Source organism: Ceratotherium simum, chromosome 2, assembly GCF_057802395.1.
Source record: "Ceratotherium simum simum isolate JZ-2026a chromosome 2, ASM5780239v1, whole genome shotgun sequence".
Lineage (NCBI taxonomy): Eukaryota > Metazoa > Chordata > Mammalia > Perissodactyla > Rhinocerotidae > Ceratotherium > Ceratotherium simum.
In genome coordinates this window covers 21,192,285-21,218,761 of record NC_141901.1, presented here as the reverse complement: position 1 = coordinate 21,218,761, position 26,477 = coordinate 21,192,285, and the positions used below count along the sequence as shown (strand labels likewise).

Here is a 26,477-nt window from a genome sequence, read left to right as displayed (position 1 = left end):
GCCCATTTTCCTCCACTTTATATGGGATGCCGCCACAGCATGGCCTGAAAAGCGGTGCATCAGTGCGCGCCCGGGATCCGAACCTGGCTGCCAACAGCGGAGCGCACGCACTTAACTGCTATGCCATGGGGCCGGCCCCATTCCTTTTTTTTTTCGCTTATAATTAATGGTTTTAGATGCTGTATTCTGATACTGGTTTCCCTAAGTACAGAGTACTTAGTTCATCCGAACCGGTGAACCCCGGGCACCGCAGCGGAGTGTGTGCACTTAACCGCTTGCGCCACCCAGCCGGCCCCAAAGAATTATTTTAGTCAAGCACTTCAGTACGTGATTCCCAGTCAGTTATTTACATCCCATGGCTAATCATTTTCAGACACAATAAAGTCATTTTTAGTATAGTAACTTGTTTGAAACAGCTTCTTGTTTTATATGTTTCCAGAAGGGAATATATGCATTCATGTATAAGAGAGAAGGAGGATTATTTGTTTTAAATTGCACAACAACAACAAAAAAACATTTTGAAAATTTCACATCGGAGCCACTTCAATGCTCTGTTTTCTGCATTGTTTACTTCTGTGGAAAGATGTCATGTCTGTCATAGGTAGAGAGGTAATTTTAATGTTTGGATGTTTAACCTCTTTACTCTGTACTTAGGGAAACCAGTATCAGAATACAGCATCTAAAACCATTAATTATAAGCGAAAAAAAAAAGGAATGGGGCCGGCCCCATGGCATAGCAGTTAAGTGCGTGCGCTCTGCTGTTGGCAGCCAGGTTCGGATCCCGGGCGCGCACTGATGCACCGCTTTTCAGGCCATGCTGTGCCAGGGTCCCATATAAAGTGGAGGAAGATGGGCATGGATGTTAACTCAGGGCCAGTCTTCCTCAGCAAAAAAAAAAAAAAAAAAAAAGAGGAGGATTGGCATGGATGTTAGCTCAGGGCTGATCTTCCTCAAAAAAAAAAAAGAAAAAAAGGAACGAAGACACATTTACCTGAACCTCAGCCCTACTAAATAAAATGGAGCACTTCTAGTGAAACTTTTTTCCTTAGCACTTAACCTTTTATTTCTCAATGGAAAACAATAGTTATTAAAATGCTTAAAACAATTTTTTTTCTCCTCTGTGTGGAAAATACTGCTACATGATATATTTTCAGATGTGCTACTAGTTATTTGATCTGACCTAGACTAAGGTGAGCCCATACACTCTATCCAAGGTATATGTATCACTCTTCTGATTTACTTTTTAGAGCAATACTCTAGATTCTATTGCAATTAGTACAGGACACCAATATTTTCCTTAGGACACCAGAACAACCCAGAGACTGGCCAAGGAAATAACTGGCATTTGTATAACCTAACATGCAGAAGCTTCCTGGCCTATGTTTTTGTAGGACCTTCTGTGGCATCCCAGGGTCCAGAAGCAAGGAAAGAACTAGTGAAGAATCAAAAAAATGGACAAGTTAAGCCTAGGTATGCCTCATTTCCCTAACTGCAATTCTTAGAGCATAGACAGGGAACGCTGAGAATTCCAGAGGCTCCAAAGCTTTAGAAATTAAGGAAAAGTCACGTTAAATAGGCCCAGAGCACAGAAATAGTAGCCAGCATCTACACAATTTAGATAATTCTTTACAAAAGTCAGAGCCATGTGTTATGGACTGAATTGTGTCCCCTAAAATTCATATGTTGATGACCTAACACCAAATGTGATGGTATTTTGATGTAGTAATTAATAAGGAAGTAATTCATGATTAAATGAGGTCATAAGGGTAGGGCCATAGGATTAGCGTCCTTACAAGGAGAGACACCAGAGAGATCCCTCTCTCTCTGCACCACATAAGGACACAGTGAGAAGGTGGCTCTCCACAAGCCAGAAAAAGAGGCTTCACCGGAAACCAGTTCTCCTAGACCTTATCTGGGACTGCTCGCCTACAGAACTGTGAGAAAACAAATTTCTGTGGTCTATGCCTCCAAGTCTGTAGTATTTCATTACAGCAGCCCAAGTAGGAAACCAGGAAACTGTTTATACATGATTTCTGACAAATAGAAAAGTGAATGACTGAAGTGTTAGTATTCAAAGATATGCCACACATTGAGAAGATTTTTATATAAAATGGGCTACATAATAACAGGACTATGAAACAAACAGGCTTAATTTTAGTAATTGATTTTAAAGATTGCTGAAGCCATAGAATTGTTAGTTCAATTACATTTAAAAATTCAAATACCATTCTTTGGAGTATGGAATTAACTCTTTTAAACGGTTGATATGAGTCCATGAGTGAAATATCTCACTTTGCTGCACAAATCACACAAAGTTCAGTGTAACGTTTCCATAATTTTGCTACATGCAAGAGTAGTTCTATAAAGAGCATTTCCTAGTTTTATTTTGATACATAATTGATGTATATTGCCTATTACACTTGCTTTTATAAATGATCCAGAGACATAGAACTGATGATAATTTCTCAAGTAATACGTATGATTCTCAAGAACTAACAGCAGGCAAAGCCATTTTATCTTTTGTATTAACTTTCCAGAGTTCATTATCAGTCATTTAGAATTAATTCAGATAACTTGAAATTAACAAACTTTTTAATTACATTCAGTATAAACTAATGAGGTTTAATCCAAAACAGAGAAACATATCATTCAAGTAAGTACTATCTCAAGGAATTTAGGGACATGGTGACTTATTGATCTGTTATTTTCCATATCCTCATTCTTGATTTTAACACTTACACAAAAATTAGGTTGGTTTGTTTGGTTAATTGATACATTCATTAAGAATTTTAATGAAGAGGCAATGGCACAGTGGAAAAAATCAGAATTTTGGAGATTTGACAGTAAGAGAAACTTGAATTTGAAACTTACCTCTATCTACTCCATACTACCTTTGTGAGCTTTGGCATGTCACTGAATCTCTCAGAGCCTGAGAATCCACAGTAAATCTTGAACCACAGTAAATCTTGGTGAAGGTAGCAGTTTTTTGTCTCTTGCCCTACCTTGTCACCAATTTCCAATCACATACAGATGAGTCTACTGTCACACAAAGTCTTGTAATAATCTTATTGTTATTTTAAATCCTTTAACCTAAAGCAAACATGGTATTTTTTTAACCACTAATAATACCATTGCAAACCAAATGTTGATCATATTTTTTAAATGACTGTTACATTGTGTATACAAACATAAAAGATATATTTTTACTTTATTTTACAAATTCATATAGCACTTACTATGTGTCAGGATCTAAGCACCTTCCAATATTAATTCAATTAATTCTAGGATACTAATGCAAATTCTGAAGAAGATAAATTATTTGAGATAATCAGAAAACTGCAGAGTGAGTTGATGACAGGGAATATTAATAGGAGTGTAGATCAAATATATCAATAGCTAATTATACTCGACTTGTGTCTTCCTCTAGAGTCTTCAATCAGTGCAAGCAAATACGCCTCATGTTTCAATATTTTTCTTCCAATTTCTCTCTCTGTTCACTGGTTCTCCTAGTAGTAAACAGTGGTAAATTTCACCAATTTTTGTACTCTAACTCAAATGAAGGCATTGGGAAGGATGGACTCTGTCTTTTACTAAATAGGCAACTGAGTTGATTTAAGTCTTAGTATTTGTGAGTGCCACACTGGAAGAGTTTTGTTCTTCATGTAATTCAGAGCCCAGGGAAATGCCTGGCATATAGTCTCTTCTTAACATATACTAATTCAGTCAATGAATCAGGTTTTTCCCAAGTAACTGGATAATCTTTTCAGTAAAAAGATTATTTGAAATTGGCAAAAGTCTTTTTGAAAAATGAAATCTTTTTCTTCACTAAATTTCCAACTAACTTGGTAAGAAGCAAGTCAGGAAGCAAGCTATGCTTCTGTCTCTTCAATATCTGAAATAAAATTATTTTTAGATTTTCTTAAACCTTATTTATATTTATTGTGAATAGTAGCTACCCTAAATTAACTGTCTACTCTTGCAAAATAAAAAAGACTGGCTGGGTGTCTACTTTTCTGGGGACTAAACAGCTATTGAAGTTATCAAATAAGTTTCCATTACTTTGTTCTTTAGTGTTCTTTTGACGCAAACTAATAATATTCATTTTTCTTAGACGCAAAAATTATTTTTAAATAATTACACTAAGTAATTAAGTACCTTCTTTTGTCCAACATTTACTTATGTCCATTTTCTTTTATTCTTTTTCATTACTAAATCCATTTAAATTTAATATTTTTTATTGCACTTATAGTTACATAAATATTGGAGAATGGATTGTTATTCCCTTGACAGCCTTTTCTTAAAATTCTTTTTTTGTTCAAGGGAGTAAAATCAAATTAGCAAAGATCTTTGACCTCCAGTGATTCCAGGTAGGGACTGTAGGGAGGAAAACAATAAAATTATGAGACCAGTCCAAATGTTGGAAGCAGAAGTCAAAGTAAAAAGGAATCAAGACAAAGATTTCTGGTTTACCATTCTGCGCCTTGGGAATGTACCAAACAGACCGCGTCTAAGGCTAAAGCGTAAATCAATAAAAAACTAAGATGGGATCAAAGCACAAGCTGGATGACATCATCGCTTCAAACTGACTTGGAAAGAAAGAGGCAAAGGGGAAAAGGTAGAGGAAGAAGGAAGAGTAAAAAGAATATATCCACTGTCAGTATATCCTCCCTGAGTTGAAAATTTCAAGAAAATCACAACTCTGTGGATTCCACAGGGAATATGTTAGTATGTATAATAATAGAGTTTTCCAGATAACGGAAAGATAAATAAGCAAATATGTTGGATTTGAGTGTGAACTAAGAACAAATAGGTTCTACATGAGGGCATCAAGGTGTTTCCCATGAATAAAACTCCATATGCTTTTGGTAGATTTTGTGATGTATTTCAGCTTCTCAAAATTCTGTAGGCATAGATACTGGTTGTTTTCATTTGCTTGATGTGTAACATCACCAAAACTTGGTTTATGGTACGGAGAGAAATTATGGTGTTAGGTTTTGAATAGGACTGTTCCTTAGACCATCATTCTTTAATGCCAATTCAGAAGTTGGATTTGTCAAACCATATTGAGAAAAATGATTATATTATTGTATGTTAACTTACATAATAGTGTAATGGTTTAAGATTTGGCTCTAAAATCAAATCTAGATTCAAATCCTTTTTCTACCACTTACTATGTGATCTTGGGTAAGTAACTTAAACTCCCTGTTCTTCAACTTCCTCAGTTGTAAAATGGCATTAACAATTGTCCCTGCCACATACAGCTGTGTGAGAATTAAATTATTTTGACACATAAAATAATCGGAACAATGCCTGGCACATAGTAAGTATTCATAGTAAGTAATTATATAATTACTATTAATTAAAACATTCTTATTATATAAAATATTGGAATATAATTTTATGAAGTTTGGTAACTAACAGTAATAAAAAAGAAAATAAAAAAGAAAAAATATTATACTATAAGTATATAATTATTACTAATTAAAACATTTTTATTATATAAAATATTGGGATATAATTTTATAAAATTTATTAACTAACAGTAATAAAAAATTTTTTAAGTGAATAAAAAATGTTCACTAAGTACATAAACCTAAACTGAAGGCTTTTTAAGTAAAAAAAAAACCTATGAATTATGTAAAATCCTCAGGTCCAGACATCTTTAATAATACAAGGATTAAATTAATGCTGTTTTATAATGTAGACAGAAACATTGTAAACACTTCACCCCTTAGTGATAACCCTTAACCTACTATGGAACTTGGCAACACAAGTATATATATGTATGTGTGTGTGTATATATATGTATCCTGGAATTCATCTATCATCATTACTTGTTTGTAGTTCATCATTACTTAATTGTAACTTCGTCCTATAGTTTATATCGAATCCAACCCCTAAAATGGAAGAAGCTAAAGGACAAAGTTTGGAGGAAGACTTTGAAGGACAGGCCACACATACGGGTAAGCAAAGCTAGAAGAAAAAAAATAATTATTAAACTAAAATTAAATCTAGAGATTTCTAATGTTCTTATGGCCACTATCCAATATGAAATTTAAGTAATATCTTTGAATGGTTTAATAGAATCATCTAAAAAATATTTGAGTGGTAAATTAATTTGAAATCAAATACTCTTGGGGCCGACCCTGTGGCTTGGTGGTTAAGTGCACGCGCTGCAATGCTGGCGGCCCGGGTTCGGATCCCGGGTGCGCATCGAGGCACCGCTTCTCCGTCCATCCTGAGGCCGAGTCCCACATACAGCAACTAGAAGGATGTGCAGCTATGACATGCAACTATCTGCTGGGGCTTTGGGGGGAAAAAATAAAATAAATAAAATCTTTAAAAAAAAAAAAAAAATACTCTTAAAACAATTTTATTTAGATGTCAAAGATAAGAAAACCACTAATTATTGAAAATTTCTTTCTGCCAACTATCACAAGACCTCTCTGTCTACACTATAATTAAGCCACTTTCCTCTCTCCTAATTCCCACCACTATGGACTTTCATCGCAATTGTAAACAATAATAGACCAAAAGGTAAATAAATAAACTGAGTTTTTAATTTTAATTTTTTGAATCTGAAAGAAATAAGGGGAGTGATAAAACATTATTAAATCAAATGAATTTCGATATTCCTCCAGAAAACCTAAGACTTCAGTTCATTTCATCCAGAGCCTGTTTTCTTTTTTTTTTTTTTTTTTTAAGATTTTATTTATTTATTTTTCCCCCCAAAGCCCCAGTAGATAGTTGTGTGTCATAGCTGCACATCCTTCTAGTTGCTGTATGTGGGACGCGGCCTCAGCATGGCCGGAGAAGCAGCGCGCCGGTGCGAGCCCGGGATCCGAACCCGGGTCGCCAGCAGTGGAGCGCGCTCACTTAACCACCAAGCCACGGGGCCGGCCCCAGAGCCTGTTTTCTTAATCTGTTAAATTGTGTGTGGCTGTCTATATGCCACTACTGAGAAGTCAAATAGCATGGCTTAAATTATAAAAATCTGGTTTCTCTTAACTCTATTGAATCTTGACTAATATTTCCTTCTCTCTTTTAATGATACAAATTAGAACCTTTAAATTTAGCCAGAAGTTTGAATGAATTCATATGAGTACTAAACAAATGCACAGGAATTCATTTTATAATGGCAATGTGAGGAATATCTTTCTAAGTATGACACAAAACCAAGAAACCATAAAGGAAGATTGATAAATTCAGCTATAGAAATGAGAGCAGGAAAGAAGGAAGGAAGGAAATGTCTGCTGTCTAGTAAACTAAAGTCACCAGGAACAAAATCCAAAAAGCATTTAACAAATTGAGTAAAACATTTGCAACTCAATTGACAGACAAAGGCTTAATTTCCTATTAATATACACTAAAAGCTCCTATAAATCAATAAGAAAAAACCCAACAACCAAATGGAGCAAGGGGCAAAAGACAGAACGGATCATTCACAGAAAAAAAATGGCACTTACAAAGTTAGAACTATAGCGAGACATTTTTCACACAGTTTGCAAAAGTAAAAAAGTTTAATAAGACACTTTGGAAAGGGGCACCCTTATACACAACTGGTAGGAGTGTAAATTGGTAGAAACTGTAAGGCAGTTTAGCAATATCAAGATTAGAAATGTATATACTCTTCGACCAAACAATTTTACTACCATAACCTATAGATAGACCTGCACAGATAGAAAAAAAACGTATGTCCAAGGTTCTTTGCTCAGAATTATATGTCATAGAAAAAAGTGGAAGGAACAGTGTACATCAATAATAAACTGTTTAAGTAAATTAATATCTACAAGATGGAATACATGCCTCTATTTAGAAAAAGAAAGAACCTCTTTACATAAGTATGTGAGAATAATCTCTGAGATATATTATGAAGTAAAAACAAGGTGAGGAAAAGTATGTATAATATACTGCCATTTGCAAAAAACGACAAAAAAAGATTCCCGTTTCTACACACATTAACACATGCCATATACATGCATATTTTGTATATGTGGAAACATCTGGAAGATGAAGACTACACAAGTAAACAAAAAAAAACCTGAATGCTTGAATATAATTAATACAAATAAATTTATATTAAAATTATATATTATATCAATAAAAAATTATTAAGTAATATGTCGCAGAAAGAGAAACTATATCCACAAATATAATGTGATATTAAAGTATGGATATAGCTAAGCTTTAGTGAAGGATATTTAAAACTGCATATTTTCAAGAATTTAGACCTTCTTCCAAGAACTGTTATTATTTATCAAGGCAATTGAACATCAGAATTATGGCTAGATCATCCCTGATTTAATTAATTTTCATAAATCTGCAAATCCCACTCTTTCTATATTTGTAAAAGACTCTTAGAAGGAATTGGATGGTTATGTAACAATTTTCTTAAAGCCATTTTAGTTTTCTTAATTGAGGTCAGGGCTCCTTCTCACTGGTTGTTTTTTGGTGTGCTATTGTTTTCTGGATCTTGATAACATTTCAATTTGCTTCCCCAACAACCCTAGTTTCCTTTGTTAATAGTGTGGTGTCAATTTTAGTTTATTGCTGAAGCTTCTTATTTAATAAAAGTGCTATTTTCTAAAATTCTAGTTTTACCTCTATACTCTAATTTTTTAATATCTTTACCCCCAAATTTTGCCAATAATTCAAAGTGCATAATTTGTATTTTCATTAATGCTGATGTTTCAGAAAGATTCGTTGCCAAAACCCATTTAACAAGACTAATGTGAGAGAACATTTTTACAAGCAGGGCAGTCAGAAATTTCTAGTCCAAACAAGATGTTTGTTTCTGATGCAGAAGATGACAAGTCTATTCCCATGGTGATCCATATACAAATTTCAGTTGCATAAGTAGCCCTTTTGAAAATAAAAAGAGAAACAATTTGCTTCTAATTTTATTCCAGGACCCAAAGGAGTAATAAATGATTGGAGAAAATTTAAATTAGAGAGTGAAGATAGTGATTCAATTCTACCTAGCAAGAAGGAGATTCTCAAACAAATGTCCTCTCCTCAGAGCAGAGATGACAAAGACTCAAAAGAAAGATTCAGCAGAAAGGTAAGATAAGGAAAAATCAATAATAAATAATTTACAATGTGTTTTTTAGTCTAAATGACTCTAAAGAATCACTTTAGAAACATTATAAAATACAGATATATTTCAAAAATATTTATTACAGTATTGTTTGTACTGGCAAAAAAAAAGGTGGGAATGAAGTGAATGCCTATGAAGTCATTCCATACTAAGAAATATGTGGCAGCTATTAAAAGAATGAGTTACAAATACCTGAGTTGACTTAGAGGCAGTTCCACACTATGAGAAGGCAAGATACAGAGATTTTAAGTTACATATATGATCCCATTCTCTAGAGCAATGGAAAAAAACCCACTGTATATGTTATTATGCTTATATGATTATATGAGCATGTACGTAGAAAGGTGTGGAAAGATTCTCACTAAGTTTACAATATTGATTATTTGGAAGAGTGGGATTGGTTGAGAGTTCTCAACTTCCACTTTCCAAGGAAGAAGAAGAAAGTAAGCAGAATAAGTCACACATTTTTTTTTTAAGATATCCACGATTGTTTTAAAGCAGTATTTAGAAAAAACAAATCTCACTTATTTACTTTTTGTATAATATGTATGTCTATGTGCATAAAGAGATACATTAAGGGTGATCTCTAAAATGTTAATAGAGATTATCTCAGAATATGAGAGTGGTGAAATTTCAGTGTTTATTCCTTCCTTCCTTTAGCTTTTAGGTCATTTTTGAATCTTTATAATTAGCATGTATTATTTATATAACAACAATAATAACAATGTTAATAAAAGAAACCATAAAGTGATTTTCATAGTAGGGAAAAATCGCTTTAGCGGATTATGTATCTCCAAACCAGCATATATGAGTTGTTGTATCCTGATTCTTAACACAGACTGTGCATCAGAAATATACTTGGTTCTAGGCTTCTGGTCATTGTAAAAATCTTCAAGTCTAAGATCTGGTTTTCAGGTTTTGGTTCCTTCACTGAGTCACTATGTGATATGGATGAGACAATTGAATTTTCCTATCTGAGGAACTGTAACAACACCTCCTCCACTTGTTTTAAAGGGATGTGAAGAGAAAATAAATGTGAAAAGTGTTTTGAAACATCTAAAATGCTATACAAATGTGAAACATTATAATTATTAAAGATGCTGTACTAAGGTTAAGCGTTAAAAATGCATCTGAATGCCTAAATATCTCTATGCCTGAATATGTGAATGGAACAAGTTCTCATAAGAATGCTCAAACGCATCTGTAAATTAATATTTGTGTGGTTCAATCTGTTAAATTAACAGAACAATGGTAGCAACTTAAAAATTATACAAAACATTGAATAATTTTTAGAGTTAAAACAAATTGAATTGGGACAATAATCTTAAAGCAGAAAAAAAATAATATGATAAGAAAGAGAATGAGGACATTAGAAAAATAAATATGAGGCGGAAACAAAAGAAGGAAGTAGTGAAAGCATCAGATACTTCTACTTAACCTGAGTCTCAGTATCTTCTGCAAAATGAGAGTAATAATATCTACCTCATAGGTTGGTTGTGAGGATTAAGTAAAATAATCTATGTAAAGTACCTAAAACATAGTAGATTTTCCATAAATACTAGTTTCTTGTCATCTCAACTCTCTACTTTAAAATTATCAGCAGTTGCTGTTTGAGAGGCTACTTGATGATAAGGCAGTAGCAGCTGATACCCCTGGGGAGCCGTCCAACCTCCCTGGTTCTGGGCTGCTCCACATCTCTCAATCCAACTATGTCCCATCATCGCTCCTTTATATCTTTTTTTTTCTGAAAGGGGGAAAGGATGTTTAACATTTTATTGAATAAGTTAATAATGGTGTAGCTAGTAAGAAAGGCTCTGCAGGTAATTTTATACTCCAGCCATAGTGAAAAGTAGCTGTCTTGGAAGACAGAAGTTAGGTCTTTTCTCACTTTAGCCTAAACCAGTGGACAGGAATCACCTGATGGGCTTGTTTAGACATGGCACGCTCAGCCTCACCCTTACAGGTCTGATTCAGTAGATCTAGGGTGGTGCCCAAAAGTTGGCAGTTCCCAGAACTTCTTAGGTGATGCTGATGTTGCTGGTCCAGCGTTAATCTCTTGACTAATCTGATAAACTCCAAATAGTAGTAAAAGCTGTCTTGCTTGTATTCCATCCTATATATTCCAGAAAATCAGTAAGTGATGAGATATAATCTTTTTAACAGCTTTTGTGGAGGAAACACTAATGTCCAAAGGCATTTGCTGGGGACACATTTAAATGTGTGTGCGTGTGCACGTGTGTGTGTGTGTGTGCATACTTTTTTTTTTTTTAATGAAAGTCACTCCAGAGTAAACCTTGCTGGGTTTTTTTCACCCAAAGTGATAAGGAGTTAAGCGGCCCATTTCTGACTGAGACCATGACCATCTCGTGGCTCAACTATATTCAGCAATAGTTATGCATGCATCTAATCATGAAATAATTACTGAATCCCTTTTATGTGCCAGATATCGAAGAGTGATGAATGAGACAAATAAAATTCCTGCCTCCAGGGAACACATCAATTATAAAAACTATTAAACAATTAAGCAAATATATAACACAATTTCAGGTAGTGTTTATTGCTATGAAGAAAAATAAACTAGCACAAGAAATAGAAAGCATGAGGCGGGGACTCTTTTAGGTAGAGTAATCAAAGAAGGTGACATTTGAACAAGGCTTGAAGGCGGTGAAGGAGAAGACTACATCAGGAATGGGGGCAGAGAGAAAACAGCAAATACAAACCCCTTGAGTTGAGAGTGGGTTTGGTGTGTCTAAGGTATATAAATTTCTGACTGAATGATCTCTATCATTTCTTTTGTCTACTCCCAGATGAGCATTCAAGAATATGAGCTAATCCACCAAGACAAAGAAGATGAAAATTGCCTTCGTAAATACCGTAGACAGTGCATGCAAGATATGCACCAGAAGCTGAGTTTTGGGCCTAGATATGGGTTTTTGTATGAGCTAAAAACTGGGGAGCAATTCCTAGAAACCATCGAAAAGGAGCAGAAGATCACCACAATTGTCGTTCACATTTATGAAGATGGTATTAAGGGCTGCGATGCTCTAAACACTAGCTTAACATGCCTTGCAGCTGAATACCCTATGGTCAAGTTTTGTAAAATAAAAGCTTCTGATACAGGTGCTGGGGACCGCTTTTCCTCAGATGTACTCCCCACACTGCTTGTCTACAAAGGTGGGGAACTCTTAAGCAATTTTATTAGTGTTGCTGAACAGTTTGCTGAAGAATTTTTTGCTGGGGATGTGGAGTCTTTCCTAAATGAATATGGGTTACTACCTGAAAGAGAGATACATGCCCTAGAGCAGACAAGCATGGAAGATGTTGAATAAAGATTCACTTTGTCAGTATCTCATATTTCTCCTTTACACGTTGAATCTTGATTTTGGTAGTATCCATATTCCTTTAGAGAACACCAAGTATGGCCATGGCCATTCTCATTTGGAAACAAAATCAGATTGACACTAAAATTATATGATTAGCATTTCTTAGTATTTAGTTATTCAAATTGATATAATGCTTTACCACAAAACATTATAGTCTTCAGCAACACGTTAGTAGACAAAGAGGATACGAATAATATTGTGACAGTTTTTAAAACTCCCTCTCAAGTTATGTGTTGGCTTTATTACTCCTTGTTTTCCCCTCAGTGTTATTATTTGAGTTTTTCAAATTATATTATTAATTATAATTTTGCTTGTGTAATAAAAATAAAGTCTCATGAGGAAACAAATTTTCTATTTGAGGTCTATTCTTTCTCAAGTATTACATAATCAAGGCCCCCAAAAAATTATATAACCCAGAATACAAAAAAATTATCATTCAGTAAAGCATCTTACATTCCAACCAAACTAATGCACAAGAAACTTAAAAACATTGTACTGCATTAAAGTTAAAAAAAAAAAATGAGTATTTGTTAAAAGTACAATTTCAAAAGCTAACCTTATCTGGGAAAAAAGGCAGAGTATAAGTAAGGTCTTTTTATTCTTTGGACAAAATAATATTTAGTAGTAATAATAATTACAACTATCATTTATTGATTGCCTCTGATAGGCCAGTATTTTATACATATCATTCTAATTCTTAACTACAATTCCGCAAGTGGATAGTATTACTTCCATTTTATAAATGGTGAAACAAAAACACAGAAGTAGAGTGGAAGTTCTACTTTTATTCCCCTAGAAAACACTTGGAAAACTCTTCTACGCAAACACATGGAAATGTAAAATACAATATAAGTTGAAAAATGTTTTTAAATGCATGAATGAGCTGAAGAGTGAGATAGAAATTTCTAGGTGTCTGAATCAGAGTGGAAAATAACGGTGAGTGAGAGCTGAAGTGATCTGGTGTATAATTGAAGACACAATGTTTGATAAGTAACCAAAAATGGGGTCCATGTGAGAAATGTGCTTAAAACAGGTTTGCACACTTTCCCCTGGCAGACCAACTTTGAAACCAGACACTTGTCCCAAGTTTTAGTCTCCATTCCCCTAAATGACTGTTTTATAGCTTCTCTTCTTTCCTTAAATCTTTTATACCCTTTTCTCCCAGTCCAAACACTTTACCTTGCTCATTCTTCATTGAGAAAATAGAAGTTATCAGATGAGCCCTACCTCATCTTCCCATCACTAATTTAAAATGTGTATCTGCATGTAAACACTGTTTCCACTGACATCACAATGACAGACAGATCATGCAGCTGTCTCAGGCCAATTGATCAAACTATCTGTGGATCTTATTCTTTTCAGTCACACAGTAATTTTTCTCCTGCAATTATTTTCCCTCTCTCTGCATTATCTATTTCTTCTTTCTCTATGTCATATTATTCATATTGGCATATAAATGAGTTTTTAAATTACTTAATATTGAAAATATGCCCACCTACTGGCCCGGTGGTGCAAGCAGTTAAGTGCACGTGCTTCGCTGCGGCGGCCCGGGGTTCGCAGGTTGGGATCCCAGGCTCGCACTGACGCACCGTTTGTCGAGCCATGCTGTGGCGGCGTCCCATATAAAGTAGAGGAAGATGGGCATGGATGTTAGCCCAGGGCCAGTCTTCCTCAGCAAAAAAAAGAGGAGGATTGGCAGATGTTAGCTCAGGGCCGATCTTCCTCACAAAAAAAAATATATATATATGCCCACCTATAATTTAAAATTTCCAGCCATCCCTCACTTCTCTGCTTTCCTTTACAATCATGTCTCTCAAAAGAAGTATCTAAAGTCACAATCTTTATTCCTCACTTCCAATGTTTTTCATCCCACTCCAATCAGGCCTTTGTCCCAAGCACGCTAATTACAGTTGTGGTCATCTTGTCAAACTCAGAGGCCAATTTTCATTCCTTATTTTATTCTGTCTCCTATAAGCATGGGTCAGACCTGACCACCTCCTCTCTTTGTGTGTCACTTCTTTTGGCTTCTTTGAAAACACACTCTGCTTATCTGCCTTCTATTCTACTGACAATTCCTCCTAAGTCTCCTTTGCTGACTTCTTTAAACACTCACCCTAGGTAACCCTCTCCTGTCCATAGTCTTAAATACCATTTATATTCAGACTGCTTTCCTTTTTTTTTTTTTTTTTTTATTCAATAGAAGTTAGTTTTATTATTGTTACTATTTTATTAACGACTCAGGCTTACTTCTCCACGAAACATTTAAGAAACCAACTCTTTTTAACTGTCAGGTTAAACAGTCAGGGGTGGACAATTCCTTTGCAAAGTCATTGCACTCAGCACCTTGTTTTTCATTCTGTTCCTGTGACTGTCTCCTTCATGGGCCTTGAGTTCTTTTTTTTTTTTTTTTAATTTTTTGTTTATTGCAGTAACATTGGTTTATGACATTGTGAAAATTTCAGGTGTACATCATTGTACTTCTATTTCTGCATAGATTATATCATGTTCACCACCCAAAGACTAATTACAACCCATCACCACACACATGTACCGAATTATCCCTTTCACCCTCCTCCCTCATCCCTCCCATCTTCCCCTCTGGTAACCACCTATCCAATCTCTGTCTCTATGTGTTTGTTTATCGTTGTTATTATCTACTACTTAATGAAGGAAATCATACGGTATCAGACTGCTTTCAAATTCACATTTCCAGCTTCACTTCTCCCCTAGACTCCAAAATCCTATGTCTTAACTAGAGGAAGAGAGGAAAGGAGGAAAAGAATGGGAAAGAAAAAGAAGGTCTGCAATTATACTAGATATTGGTGCTACAAAGAGGGGTGAGAGAGAGTTCCTAACAGTGGCCAGCTTACACTGACCAGTCCCTAACATATAGTTACTGCGGTAGGTACTGTTTCTGCTCATGAATCTAAAATTCCCCTTTCTCTTCCTCTTTATAAATTGGGAAAGGCATTTTAAATACCCTATGGCCTATTTCTAAGTTGACGAATACTAGACATATCACAAGGAGAAAAAGTGCTGGGAGGGAGACATGCAGGGTAATTATACACAAAATAAGGAGCTTTTAAAAATAGTTCAACGTTTTCTCCGATCAAGTAATTGCTAACAAATTTATTAATCCCATACAGAGTTCTCTGTTAGAGAATTACTGAACTTAAAAAAACCATAGCAAAAAACAGCATCCTAGGGGCTGGCCCCGTGGCATAGTGGTTAAGTTTGCGTGCTTCACTTTGGCAGCCTGGGGTTCACAGGTTCGGATCCCAGAGCAGACCTACACACCGCTCATCAAGCCATGCTGTGGTGGCCTTCCACATACAAAATAGAGGAAGATGGGCACAGACATTAGCTCAGGGCCAATCCTCCTCACCAAAAAAAAAAAAAAAAAAAAACAGGATGCTTATACAAGATAGTTATAATTAAAAACTCCTTAGTGGAACAACTCTTTAGATTGACAGTTATTTCATGGACTGGAAGTAAATACTTAAAAAGATGATGGCAAGGCTGTGAGGAAGGATAGTCAAACATGTATCTCAAAAGAGACCGATATTTTAAGAATAAAATATAAGTTCTTTTCAATTACTCATCATTATTAACTGCAATGTAGTGCAGCTTTGTAGGGCAGGGGTAGAAAAGCATAGTGAAACAGGGAAAGACTCTCAGCTATGGAAAAGAAGAATAAAAATGAGTGCTTTGAAAGACTGCTGTTCAATGAAAGCTTTACTCTTGTAAGAAATAACCCACCGTGCATTAATCTAAAATAGAGAGCTAGCAAGCTTAAGCAGGACTAAACCCAGGAATGTATTTAACCCACAATTGCCAAAACAAAAGTATCTAGGTGGCACCTGTGTAGGGAGTAAGTGATGATAGCAACCATTCTCAAAATAAGCACTTGGTGACTAATGGATGCCAGAGTGAAGCTTTGATGGCAACACTCATCAGGAAGAGTCGGACAAAAGGCAGGATTTGACTAGAATATCTGAAACCTGCTGCTGCAGAAATCCTGGATTACAAACTCCCCTCATGTAAACACTTAATCTGCTATTATATTTGGCAGGAGGAGAGGAAGAGATCATTTCTGTCTCAGCAAAAAAATGAAGTTTTAAATGTAAAGGTTGTAAAATGTCATAACATGTCTCATAACAAACCCCCCAAATAATAACTGGAAAAAAAGACATGAAAGAAAAGCCAAGAGCGTTAGTTGTAAAATATGAAAATAACAGGAAAATTTGTAAGGAATAGCAAAATTATCCTGGAAAGTGAGAAGCTCATTCATTCATTTGTTCATGAGATCGTTAACAACCAGCTGCCGTGTGCCATGCAGTGTCCTTGACCTTTGGAAGCTCAGGGCAAAGAAAACAGACATTTAAACCAGCAATGGATGATAAACGCATCTACATTTGTGTCTATATCTATGTCTATAGTAACAGTGGTGGTTAATAGCCTGAGCACTGGTGCCAGATTTCCTAGATTTGAATCCACTCACTAATTTTATCATCTTGGGCAAGTTAGTTAACCTCTCTGTACCTGTTTCCTCATCTGTAAAATAAGGATAATAATAACACATCCTCACTGGATTGTTATGAAGAAAGAATGAGTACACCATGTAAACTATTTAGAGCAGTGCCTGTCACATAATAAGTATTATTCAAACGTTAGTTATTATTGTTATTATGACTAACAGATATATATGAAGTAAAATGGTGCAGACAGTACATAGATATAAGATCATAAGATCTTAAAGACATGCTTATGTAAATAGCAGCTAATCTATGAAGTTAGGATGCAATCCAAATATCCCAAACACACCACTCACATCCCTCTATATAAGGACCTTATTAAAAATCCTATATATTTGAATTGAAAGAGAGAAATCCTAAATAACTGCCATTTCGAATTGACTGTAGATACCACAATAAATATAAATTAAATTAGTTCTGAAAACAGAAGTGCAAAATAAACATTAACACACAAATGAGAAAGAAATCTACAGAATTTTAAGGAATTTTATACTGAATTTATTGCAGAATATGATTATGATCATATACTTAGCTGTTCAAATATGCTACTATTAACATTTTGGGCCAGATAATTCTTTGTTATAGGGGGTTGTCCTGTACATTGTAGGATGTTTAGCAGTATCATTGGTCTCTACCCTCTAGATGCCAGTAGCACCTCTACCCCATTGGTGACAACTAAAACTATCTCCAGACAATGCCAAGTGTCCTCTGGAAGGCAAAATCACCCCCAGTCAAGAACCACTTACCTCTACATATAAAATATATTATCTTCTGTCTCCTGAGTTCTATGAAAATAGAAATTTAATTATCCATCATCCTTCACCTGGACCATTGAATCATTTTCTAACTGGGCTCCATGACTCCCAATCTTCACATGGATGCCAAAATGAGCCATAAAGGATTGCAGGTCAGTGAGGAAATCCCAAGGCTGTTGGGCCATGCAATGGAAAGTCTTCTTGGAACATCTGTGAGACAAATAAAAAGAAGTAAAATTGTAAGGATTCTTGACAAATAACATTTGGGGATATAGACACTCTTCTTAATGACTTGTGACTTGTGGGAGTGAAATGGTGAAATGACTATGTGCAGAAATACAGTACCTCCCATTACTAGAAAAACATATTCTTTCAAAAGAACATAAACTTGGGCCGGCCCCGTGGCTTAGCGGTTAAGTGAGTGCGCTCCACTGCTGGCGGCCCGGGTTCGGATCCCGGGCGCGCACCCATGCACTGCTTCTCCGGCCATGCTGAGGCCGCGTCCCACATACAGCAACTAGAAGGATGTGCAGCTATGACATACAACTATCTACTGGGGCTTTGGGGGGAAAAATAAATAAATAAATAAAATTATAAAAAAAAAAAAAAACAAAGAACATAAACTTAACAGCAATCTTTCTCTAGTCAATTCTCATGAGTTGGATTTTTAACCAAAAGTTTAAAACCTGAAAAGATTATAAAGGCTACTATGGTATTGACATAAATTTAGATAAAGATATGTAGGTTTTATAACAAAAGTTATTATTTTTTACAGCAATTGAACTTGAAAAAATTTGGTGAATATATATAATATCTATATATACATATATTCTATTTCAATAATGCTTGTGCCTTTAATAAGAAAGTTTTGAATTATTTAGAAACAAATATATTTGTCATGGGCATTGGTTGTATATCCTGTTATGAAAATAAAACACTTCACAAACCATTTAAATATTAAATTTCTGAAACAGATATAAAGGCAAAACACTATATAAGTCATGATTACTAAAGAATTCACGTGAAGGCAATACCATCCATGCTGCGGAATAGTAGTTTTGGAGACCCCAAATAACATAGCCAACATTTTTATGTGTGTTATAATACATAACAATTTCACATACATTATCTCATTTGATTCTCACAATTATTCTATGAGGTGGACAGAGCAATGGTTTTAATATATGCTGTTCAAGGATGGAGAACATTTTTTTCAGCTTTATTGAGGTATGATTGACAAATAAAATTGTAAGACCCCTAAAGTGCACAATGTGATGATTTGATATACATATACATTGTGTAAGGATCCCACGCCACCACGCAATCAAATTAATTAACACAGACGATGGAGAATTGAAGTGTTTGTGGTTAGGTGACATGTCCAGGTTTATACAGCTAGTAAAATGTAGAGTTTGAACTTAACTTTGGGCCTCCCAATTCCAGTGCCTACACTCTTCGCATTACATTACACTCCTTACCTAGCAGTCACCAACCCAAAGAACACATTAACAACCAAATTTGGGATTCCCTAAGATTAGGAAATCTGTCTCAATATATTTCAGGTCCATATGTCAATTCTGAAGAAAAACAACAACAACAACAAAGTTACCTGGAACTCAGATGATGTCTCAGTAAGTCTTACAATTCCAACAACTAATGCAGTGGTCACAGCTCTGGCCGAGAGAACAAGGCTAAGTATACAGTAATCTCAGTTGTTAATTATGGATTTTCCTTATTTGGGCAATAGCATTTAAAGAGAACATTAAGTTTTATGTTTACTCGAGGCTCTCAGCTATAATAAGTGTCCAAGTCTTTTTACCTTTCAGGGCTCTTGCCATGGTATATAAGAGAGTGCTTCTAAAAATTAGTTTTCATAAAACCAGGTGTTTCACCCTAGGCTATTTTATTTCTTGGAGTATCCACTCCCTACTCCCAACCCCTGAGCACATACTAGCTTTATTTAATCATGTTACAGCAAATACAATAATTCATTTTTAAATGTTGTCATTTATTCATTGTTGACACATATAATTATCTCCCCTACAGGGTTCCTGTTCTAACAAATTAATGCACTTTCAACAGGCAGTGATAATCACACTTAAAATTGAACTCGCTAGGTAACTTGAATTACAGAGACTTACATAATAAATTGTGTAAGTCCCACAAAAGTTTAGAAGCACAGGACCATGGCTTTACATTACATTTACCTTTCATTAAAAAAGAATAAAGATGCCATTTTTGCTCATCGTTGTTCCTACTTTGAGCATTCCAGGGGAAAGGTTTTTTTTTTTTTAATTTTATTTTGTTATGGCTTTTGTTCTGGTGGGGAAATGGGGAGAACTTTTAAACCTCCCTTTGATTTTTCCTGAGGTGCAGCAGCAGTGAATTGCTATCCATTTGAAACTAGAGTTATTTTACTACTCTTCTCAGTTTCATAGTGAAAATTTAAAGCAGAAATAGTTCCAAACATAAAACACAGTAACAAGAAACATAAATGACTTAAACTCACTCGTTAAAAGGCACATATTGTCACATCAGACTTTTAAAAATCCAAGTACTTGCTGTTCAAAAGAAATACATTTAGCGCATAAGGACATAGAAAAGTTCAAAGTAAAATGATGAAAAAGCTATAAGTAGCAAATAATTTTTTAAAGTAAGTATCACTAAATTAAAATCAGGCAAATAAGCTTAAAAAGAAAAAATTATATCTAATATTATACATTAGATATAACAATATAGAAATGGGCGTTACATAATGATAAAATGGTACGTTTCACCAGGAAGATCTATCAATTTTAAACATATGTATACCTAATAAAACGTCATAAAATATACACAGTACAAATTGATAGAATACAGGGAGAAAGTGACTACTGCATCATCAGAGAATTCAGTACGGTTCTTTCAGCCCTTAACAGATCAAGTAACAAAAATTAGCATCGATGTAGATGCAACGCCATAATTAACAAGCTTGAGCTAAGGAACATATATAAAACACTGCAACCAATAATTAGTGAACTAACCATTTCTCCCCTTCTAGCACACAAAGATTTTTGAAAGTTAATAAAACTAGGACGCTATAAGACAGATTACATTTTAGGACCACAATGCAATTAAGTAGAATTAATAACAAATATATATTTGTTACTAATGACAAATACATACATATACTACTAAATAACTCCTGTGTCAAGGAATAAAATTATACTGGAAATTTAAAATTATTAAAACTGAAAAATAATAAATATATCAAAACTTCTGGGATAGAGCAAAAGGCTGTACCAGAGAAAATTATATTTTTAAAAACAAATTACAAAAGAAGAGAGAAAAAAAATAAATGTGTTCAACTTAAGTTAAAAACATAAGGTAAACCAACAAAATAGAAAAATGAGGAAATAGATATGAGCAGAAATCAACGAAATATAAATTCTGTCTATAGATAGAATCCACAAAGCCAAAAGTTGGTTCTTTAAAAAGACTAACGGACAGAGAAATATCGGCCTGATTGACAGCAAGCGGGGAAGCATAAATAAATAACATTAGGAATTTTTTAAAAACATATATACAGACAGCTGAGATTAAAAAGATATGAAAGACAATGAACAACTTAATGCCAATACATTTGAAAACAGAGAAAATAGAAAAATTTCTAGAAAAACATAACTTACCAGAATTGACTTAAAAAAAATTGAAAGTCTGAAGAATCCTGTAACAAGCAAAGAAACCAGAAAAGTAGTGACAAAATATGACCCTCAAAAAACCAAGGTCCAGAGGCATTTACAATTAATTCTATCAAACTAACAAGAAACAGATCATTTTATATAGGCTTCTCCAGATAACAGAAACAGAGAGAATAATCACCAATTCATTTTATTAAACTAGCATAATCGTGATATCAAAACTGGACAAGGACAGTAAATGAGAAAGGAAAATTATAGGCTAATGTCATTTATTCAAATGGGTGCAAAAGTTCTAAATAAAATATTAGCAAATTGAATCTAACAGTGTATGTAAAAAAGATAAGAGATGACCAAATTGGGTTTATCCCTAGAATGTAAGGCTGAGTGTATAAGATTCATAACTATGTACAGGTTATACTCCTACCCTAGCCTTGATGTCTTTAGTTGCTGCGTCACTACCTGGGCCCCTTCCCACCTCCAAGCCATACAGGTGCAGCTACCAAAATTTATTGCAACTGCAATAGCTACTCACTCAGGCTGAGTGAGCCAAGTCCCCTGATCACTGGACCCAGAATCCAACCTCCTCAAAAACACTGAGATTACATCTGCAATGATTCTTAACATTGCATTCATCACAGTCAACACCCAAAGTGAAAGCTCCCCCTACCTCTTCCCACTTACTACTACTTGCCCACTCCCAACTTGAGTTTGCCATAATACTCCACTGCACCATCATCCCCATCCTCTGCACCTTCCCCTTCCTCTCTAAAAGCAGCACACTTCCCTTTATTTTCAGCCTTGTCTCCAAGCATTCCTTCCACATCTTTGCCATAACTGAAAACTGGTTCTTCAAAGAAGGTACACTTTCCCTTCATCACTTTCAAGTACTGATTGTTTATTCTTTCAAAATCCAAATATCATTCTTGACGCTCTCCTTTACTCCAAATCATTATTCCCACTTGCTTCTGTAAAAAATCTTATGTACTTTTTTAAAGGCTCTTGCCATTTGTCTGTATCACTTTTCCTTCATCCTCATAACTGTCAACTACTGACCTTCTAATCACTCTCCCCCCTTCATCAAAAATTAGATACTTGACTCATAGAGCCTTCCTTTGTGCTTTAAGTTCTACCATCATGTTGGGTATTGTCACAATTCTAGCAGACCACCTTTCCATAATCTGGACTCTCTGTTCCTTGACCTCCTCATCTCTTAACCTCCAATAACCTACTTCACCTCAGCTACTCATTTCATTTGCTATCATCTATATATTCTTTCTTCCCAAATCAGTATTCCAAACATCCTTACTTAGGATTGCAATCATGTCTCCTTATTTACTTGTCAACTACTACCAAAATTTTGGGTCTTTGATTTCTTCTAGATCTCCACTGCATTGATGACTTTACATTTACAATTCATCAAAGCATATTCTCTCTCTCTCTTTCTCTCTGTTCTCCCCACTTCTCTCTCTTCACTTCCTTTTTTATTCAGCTTAGATTTCATGGTTCATCATTTAAATAATATTTTTAAATAATATTCTTGCCAATATCCTAAATTTCCTAGCCCTTCTTTGTTTTCAACTTACCTGTTAGACAAGATGCTCCAATATGGCTATTAACTTTTTCTATTCTTAAATCTGTGAAGACAAAGACTATTAGGGGAAAAAAATCACACAATTTCATTCATTTATTATCACTAACCTCAAATGAGGCCTTACCACTGTCTGGCAATCCCATTATGTTTCTTCAGTCAACACAATCTCCTATTCTTTGCAACAATTCTTTGAAATCTTCTTTATTTTCCTCTTTCTTCACTCTCCACAGGTGACCTTGCCAACTTCATAGAAATCTGAAGTCATCAGATGAAATAATCTTCAACTTTCTACTACCAAACCTACAATCCCATATACACCTGCACCAATTTTCTTCTCTCTGAGCTGTTACAATAGATGTTCCTTCTCTCACGGCCAGTAGCTGTCTATGCTTTAGAGACTATCCCCTCCCACCTTCTCAGGAATCTTACAGTCATGTTTTCTTACTTCCGGTACAGATATCCCTCTTGTTTCTATATACTCAATCACTCCTTTCATCAGTATCTTTCTCCTTAATATATATATGCCCCACTAACTACTAGGTTTAGCAAGTCACTTTCCTGAACCTCAGTTTCTGAATTGTTAAAAAGGGCATGATAAAAATGAAAGTACTTTGTAAACTGTAAAGCAATATAGAATAAGAGTTAGTTTAATGTTGTTAGAATTTGTTCTAATCTAAAGATCAAAGGAATTGAGTGGCTTCCCAAGGTTTTATTGTTTCTTGATTGGAAGATTTAGGGGTACAACTCAACTCTCCATATTCATTAGCTATTATTGCACTTGTACTTAAAATCTAGAAAAATAGTGCTAACTTGAAAGCATAGAAACATTTTTTATTTTTTTATTTTTTTTTATAATTTTATTTATTTTTTCCCCCAAAGCCCCAGTAGATAGTTGTATGTCATAGTTGCACATCCTTCCAGTTGCTGTATGTGGGACGCGACCTCAGCATGGCCAGAGAAGCGGTGCGTCAGCGTGCGCCCGGGATTGAACCCGGGCCGCCAGCAGCGGAGTGCGCGCACTCAACCGCTAAGCCACGGGGCCGGCCCAAAACATTTTTTTAAATCTTGTTATTTTTGTTTAGATATAGATATTGCAGTCTAGCATCTTAGCTTGTTCACATTCAGAACTTTAATCATGGGGACAGGCATCTGGTGTATCTGCAATTAAACTGGATTTGACTAAAATAGACTCTAAGAGCTGATTAAACTACTTTCATCCCTATCATTAAGTTCCCCTTCACAATTCTGTAAACAGAAAATCTTAACAAACTGAACAACTTGAGTGAAAGATCTTTTCCTAAAAGATCAAGTCTTCTTAATAAAGAATTTTTGTACAGGGCTCTTTTGGGATCACAAGTTCCACAGCAATAGTATAAAGTCTAGCTTCATTTGATGGTAAGTATGTAAAATATTTACAAAACATTTTTACAAAGATAAAAAAAGAAAGAATAATCTATTTCTGATTCTTGAGACAGATAATAGTTACTTACCCAAATGTCTACTTTTCCTAAATATGTGTCCTTGGGTATAATACATAATAATTAATGCGTGCTTCAATTGTATCCATCAAATTTGGATCCATTCAATAAATCTTTGCCCCGCTTAAGACACGAGTGTTGTAAAAATCCAATGAGAGAAGATATGTGAAAACACTTTAGAAATGGCAAAAGCAGAGACAAACAACTGTCATTTCTAACTCTACTTTTATCTCGTCCTTACCAATAAATCAAAACCTATTAAAATATTAATTTACCTTTTAATAGGTTATGAACTGTATGACAACTCATTGACTACCTTTAGTGAATATCATTAACTTACTTGATATTATTAACTTACTTGATATCATTAACATACATGATAGTCCCAATATAATTATTAGGTTAAAGTCAGAAATCAAGAACAATTTACTAGATATTTATTGTATTTTGCCTAATTTATATTTAGACAAATCCTTTAGATAAAAGTCAACAAACATAATAAGCATTGTAATAGAGCTTGGTTATTCCCAACTATTTTGGTAATATAGTAACGAACCTATTGACCTTTGAGCATGTAGGAGTAGGTAAAACGAAAAGACATTCTGTATATCCACAGAAATGTCACAACAGAAAGAAGGGAGACAGAGGTGCTATAGTAAAAGGCAGATTGTGGTAAGGCTAATATGTGGATTATGTTTTGTGAGTAATAATAGTAATCTCCCTAGGGAACTTCTTTAATTGTCTCTCCTTTCTCTTGTATTTTTGATCATTTTAAAAATTTGATATATACTAAAGAATATATGTGTAGTAAGTCTCCAGTGAGAAATGCCATCAATTCTTTCCCTCCCTATATGCATGTGCTACTCCCCCATTGAGAGATGGGCTTTTTTTTCCCTCTCATGGTAACTAGGCTGGCCCTGTTTGCTTTGACCAGTAGAATAGAGAAGAATGACATTCTGCAACTTCTGATACCAGGCCTTAAGAGATTAAAAATTTCCATTTCCTTTCTCTTTGAACACTGACTCCCGAGGCTCTTCCTTTTGAAATTCAACCACCATGCCATGAGACGCCTCAGCCCTATGGAGAGGTCATGTGGATGAGAAAGAGATCAACTGCCAACCATGTGGATGAGCTATCTTGGATGTCACAGCCCTTAGATAATTGAAGCCCTGGCCAACCTCATGTGGGCAGAAGAACCTTTCAACTGAGCCAGCTGAGTCCAGTCTACCCACAGAATCATGAGAGCTAATAAAATGGTTAATGCCAATGACTTTCGAGGTTGTTTGTTATGAAGCAAGAGATAACCAAAATAGAAACTGGTACCTAGAAATATGGTGCCACTGGACCAAAAACAAAATATGTAGCCTTAACTTTGGAACTGAGCAGGAGATGGAGGCTTTAGGGCCTTCAGGAAACGGTGGTGGCTAGAAGAACAATAAGGAAACTGTTATTGAAAGGCAACCCTTGTTATGAAAGGCAACACTTGCACCTGCAGTAATGTGAAAGCTAGAACTAATAAACTTGTGGGAAATTACTAAAGGGAAGAAGTAACCTAAGAAACTAGTGGATCTGGGCAAGATTTCCAGGCAAAATACTGAAAATGTCAACTGAATTCTTCTGGCTGGCTATGATCAAATATGGGATGAGAGAGATGAACTAAATAAGAAACTGTTCAGTTTGGGAGCAAAATTTATAGAAAATATAAAAGGCCCTAGAACACCTTCTCCAGCCAGCAAGAGGTTTTCAAGGAAGACATGACTTCTGGGCAAAGATCAAATCCAGGGAATTGCTAGTAAAACATAGCATCAGGGAAAGTTAGGATAAAGGGTGCAGCTGTAATAACCTTTAAGATGTCAGAAATATTTAAGCCAGTGCCTCATAGATCTCTTAGCTGGATGAAAAGATTTCTAAGAATCTTATGAGCATGGACTGTAGTCAACTTAGCTATAAAATGTTAT

The 26,477-nt window shown here is 35.0% G+C and overlaps 1 protein-coding gene and 1 long non-coding RNA gene across 2 annotated transcripts; one reads left to right on the top strand and one right to left on the bottom strand.

Annotated features, from left to right (window-relative positions):
- The first annotated feature begins 5,884 nt into the window (after positions 1-5,884).
- PDC (phosducin) lies at positions 5,885-12,443 on the top strand. The gene is made up of 3 exons (XM_004424917.2): positions 5,885-5,963; positions 8,910-9,061; positions 11,905-12,443. The coding sequence occupies exons 1-3, from the start codon at positions 5,903-5,905 to the stop codon at positions 12,424-12,426; spliced, it is 735 nt and encodes a 244-aa protein (XP_004424974.1). The 5' UTR covers positions 5,885-5,902; the 3' UTR covers positions 12,427-12,443.
- Positions 12,444-17,380: 4,937 nt separating this feature from the next.
- LOC147917770 (uncharacterized) lies at positions 17,381-24,043 on the bottom strand. Its single transcript, XR_015554270.1, has 4 exons — positions 23,166-24,043; positions 23,034-23,084; positions 21,439-21,476; positions 17,381-17,980 (listed from the first exon to the last, which is right to left on the bottom strand). It is a non-coding gene; the product is annotated as an uncharacterized LOC147917770 (long non-coding RNA).
- Between the last annotated feature and the right edge of the window lie 2,434 nt (positions 24,044-26,477).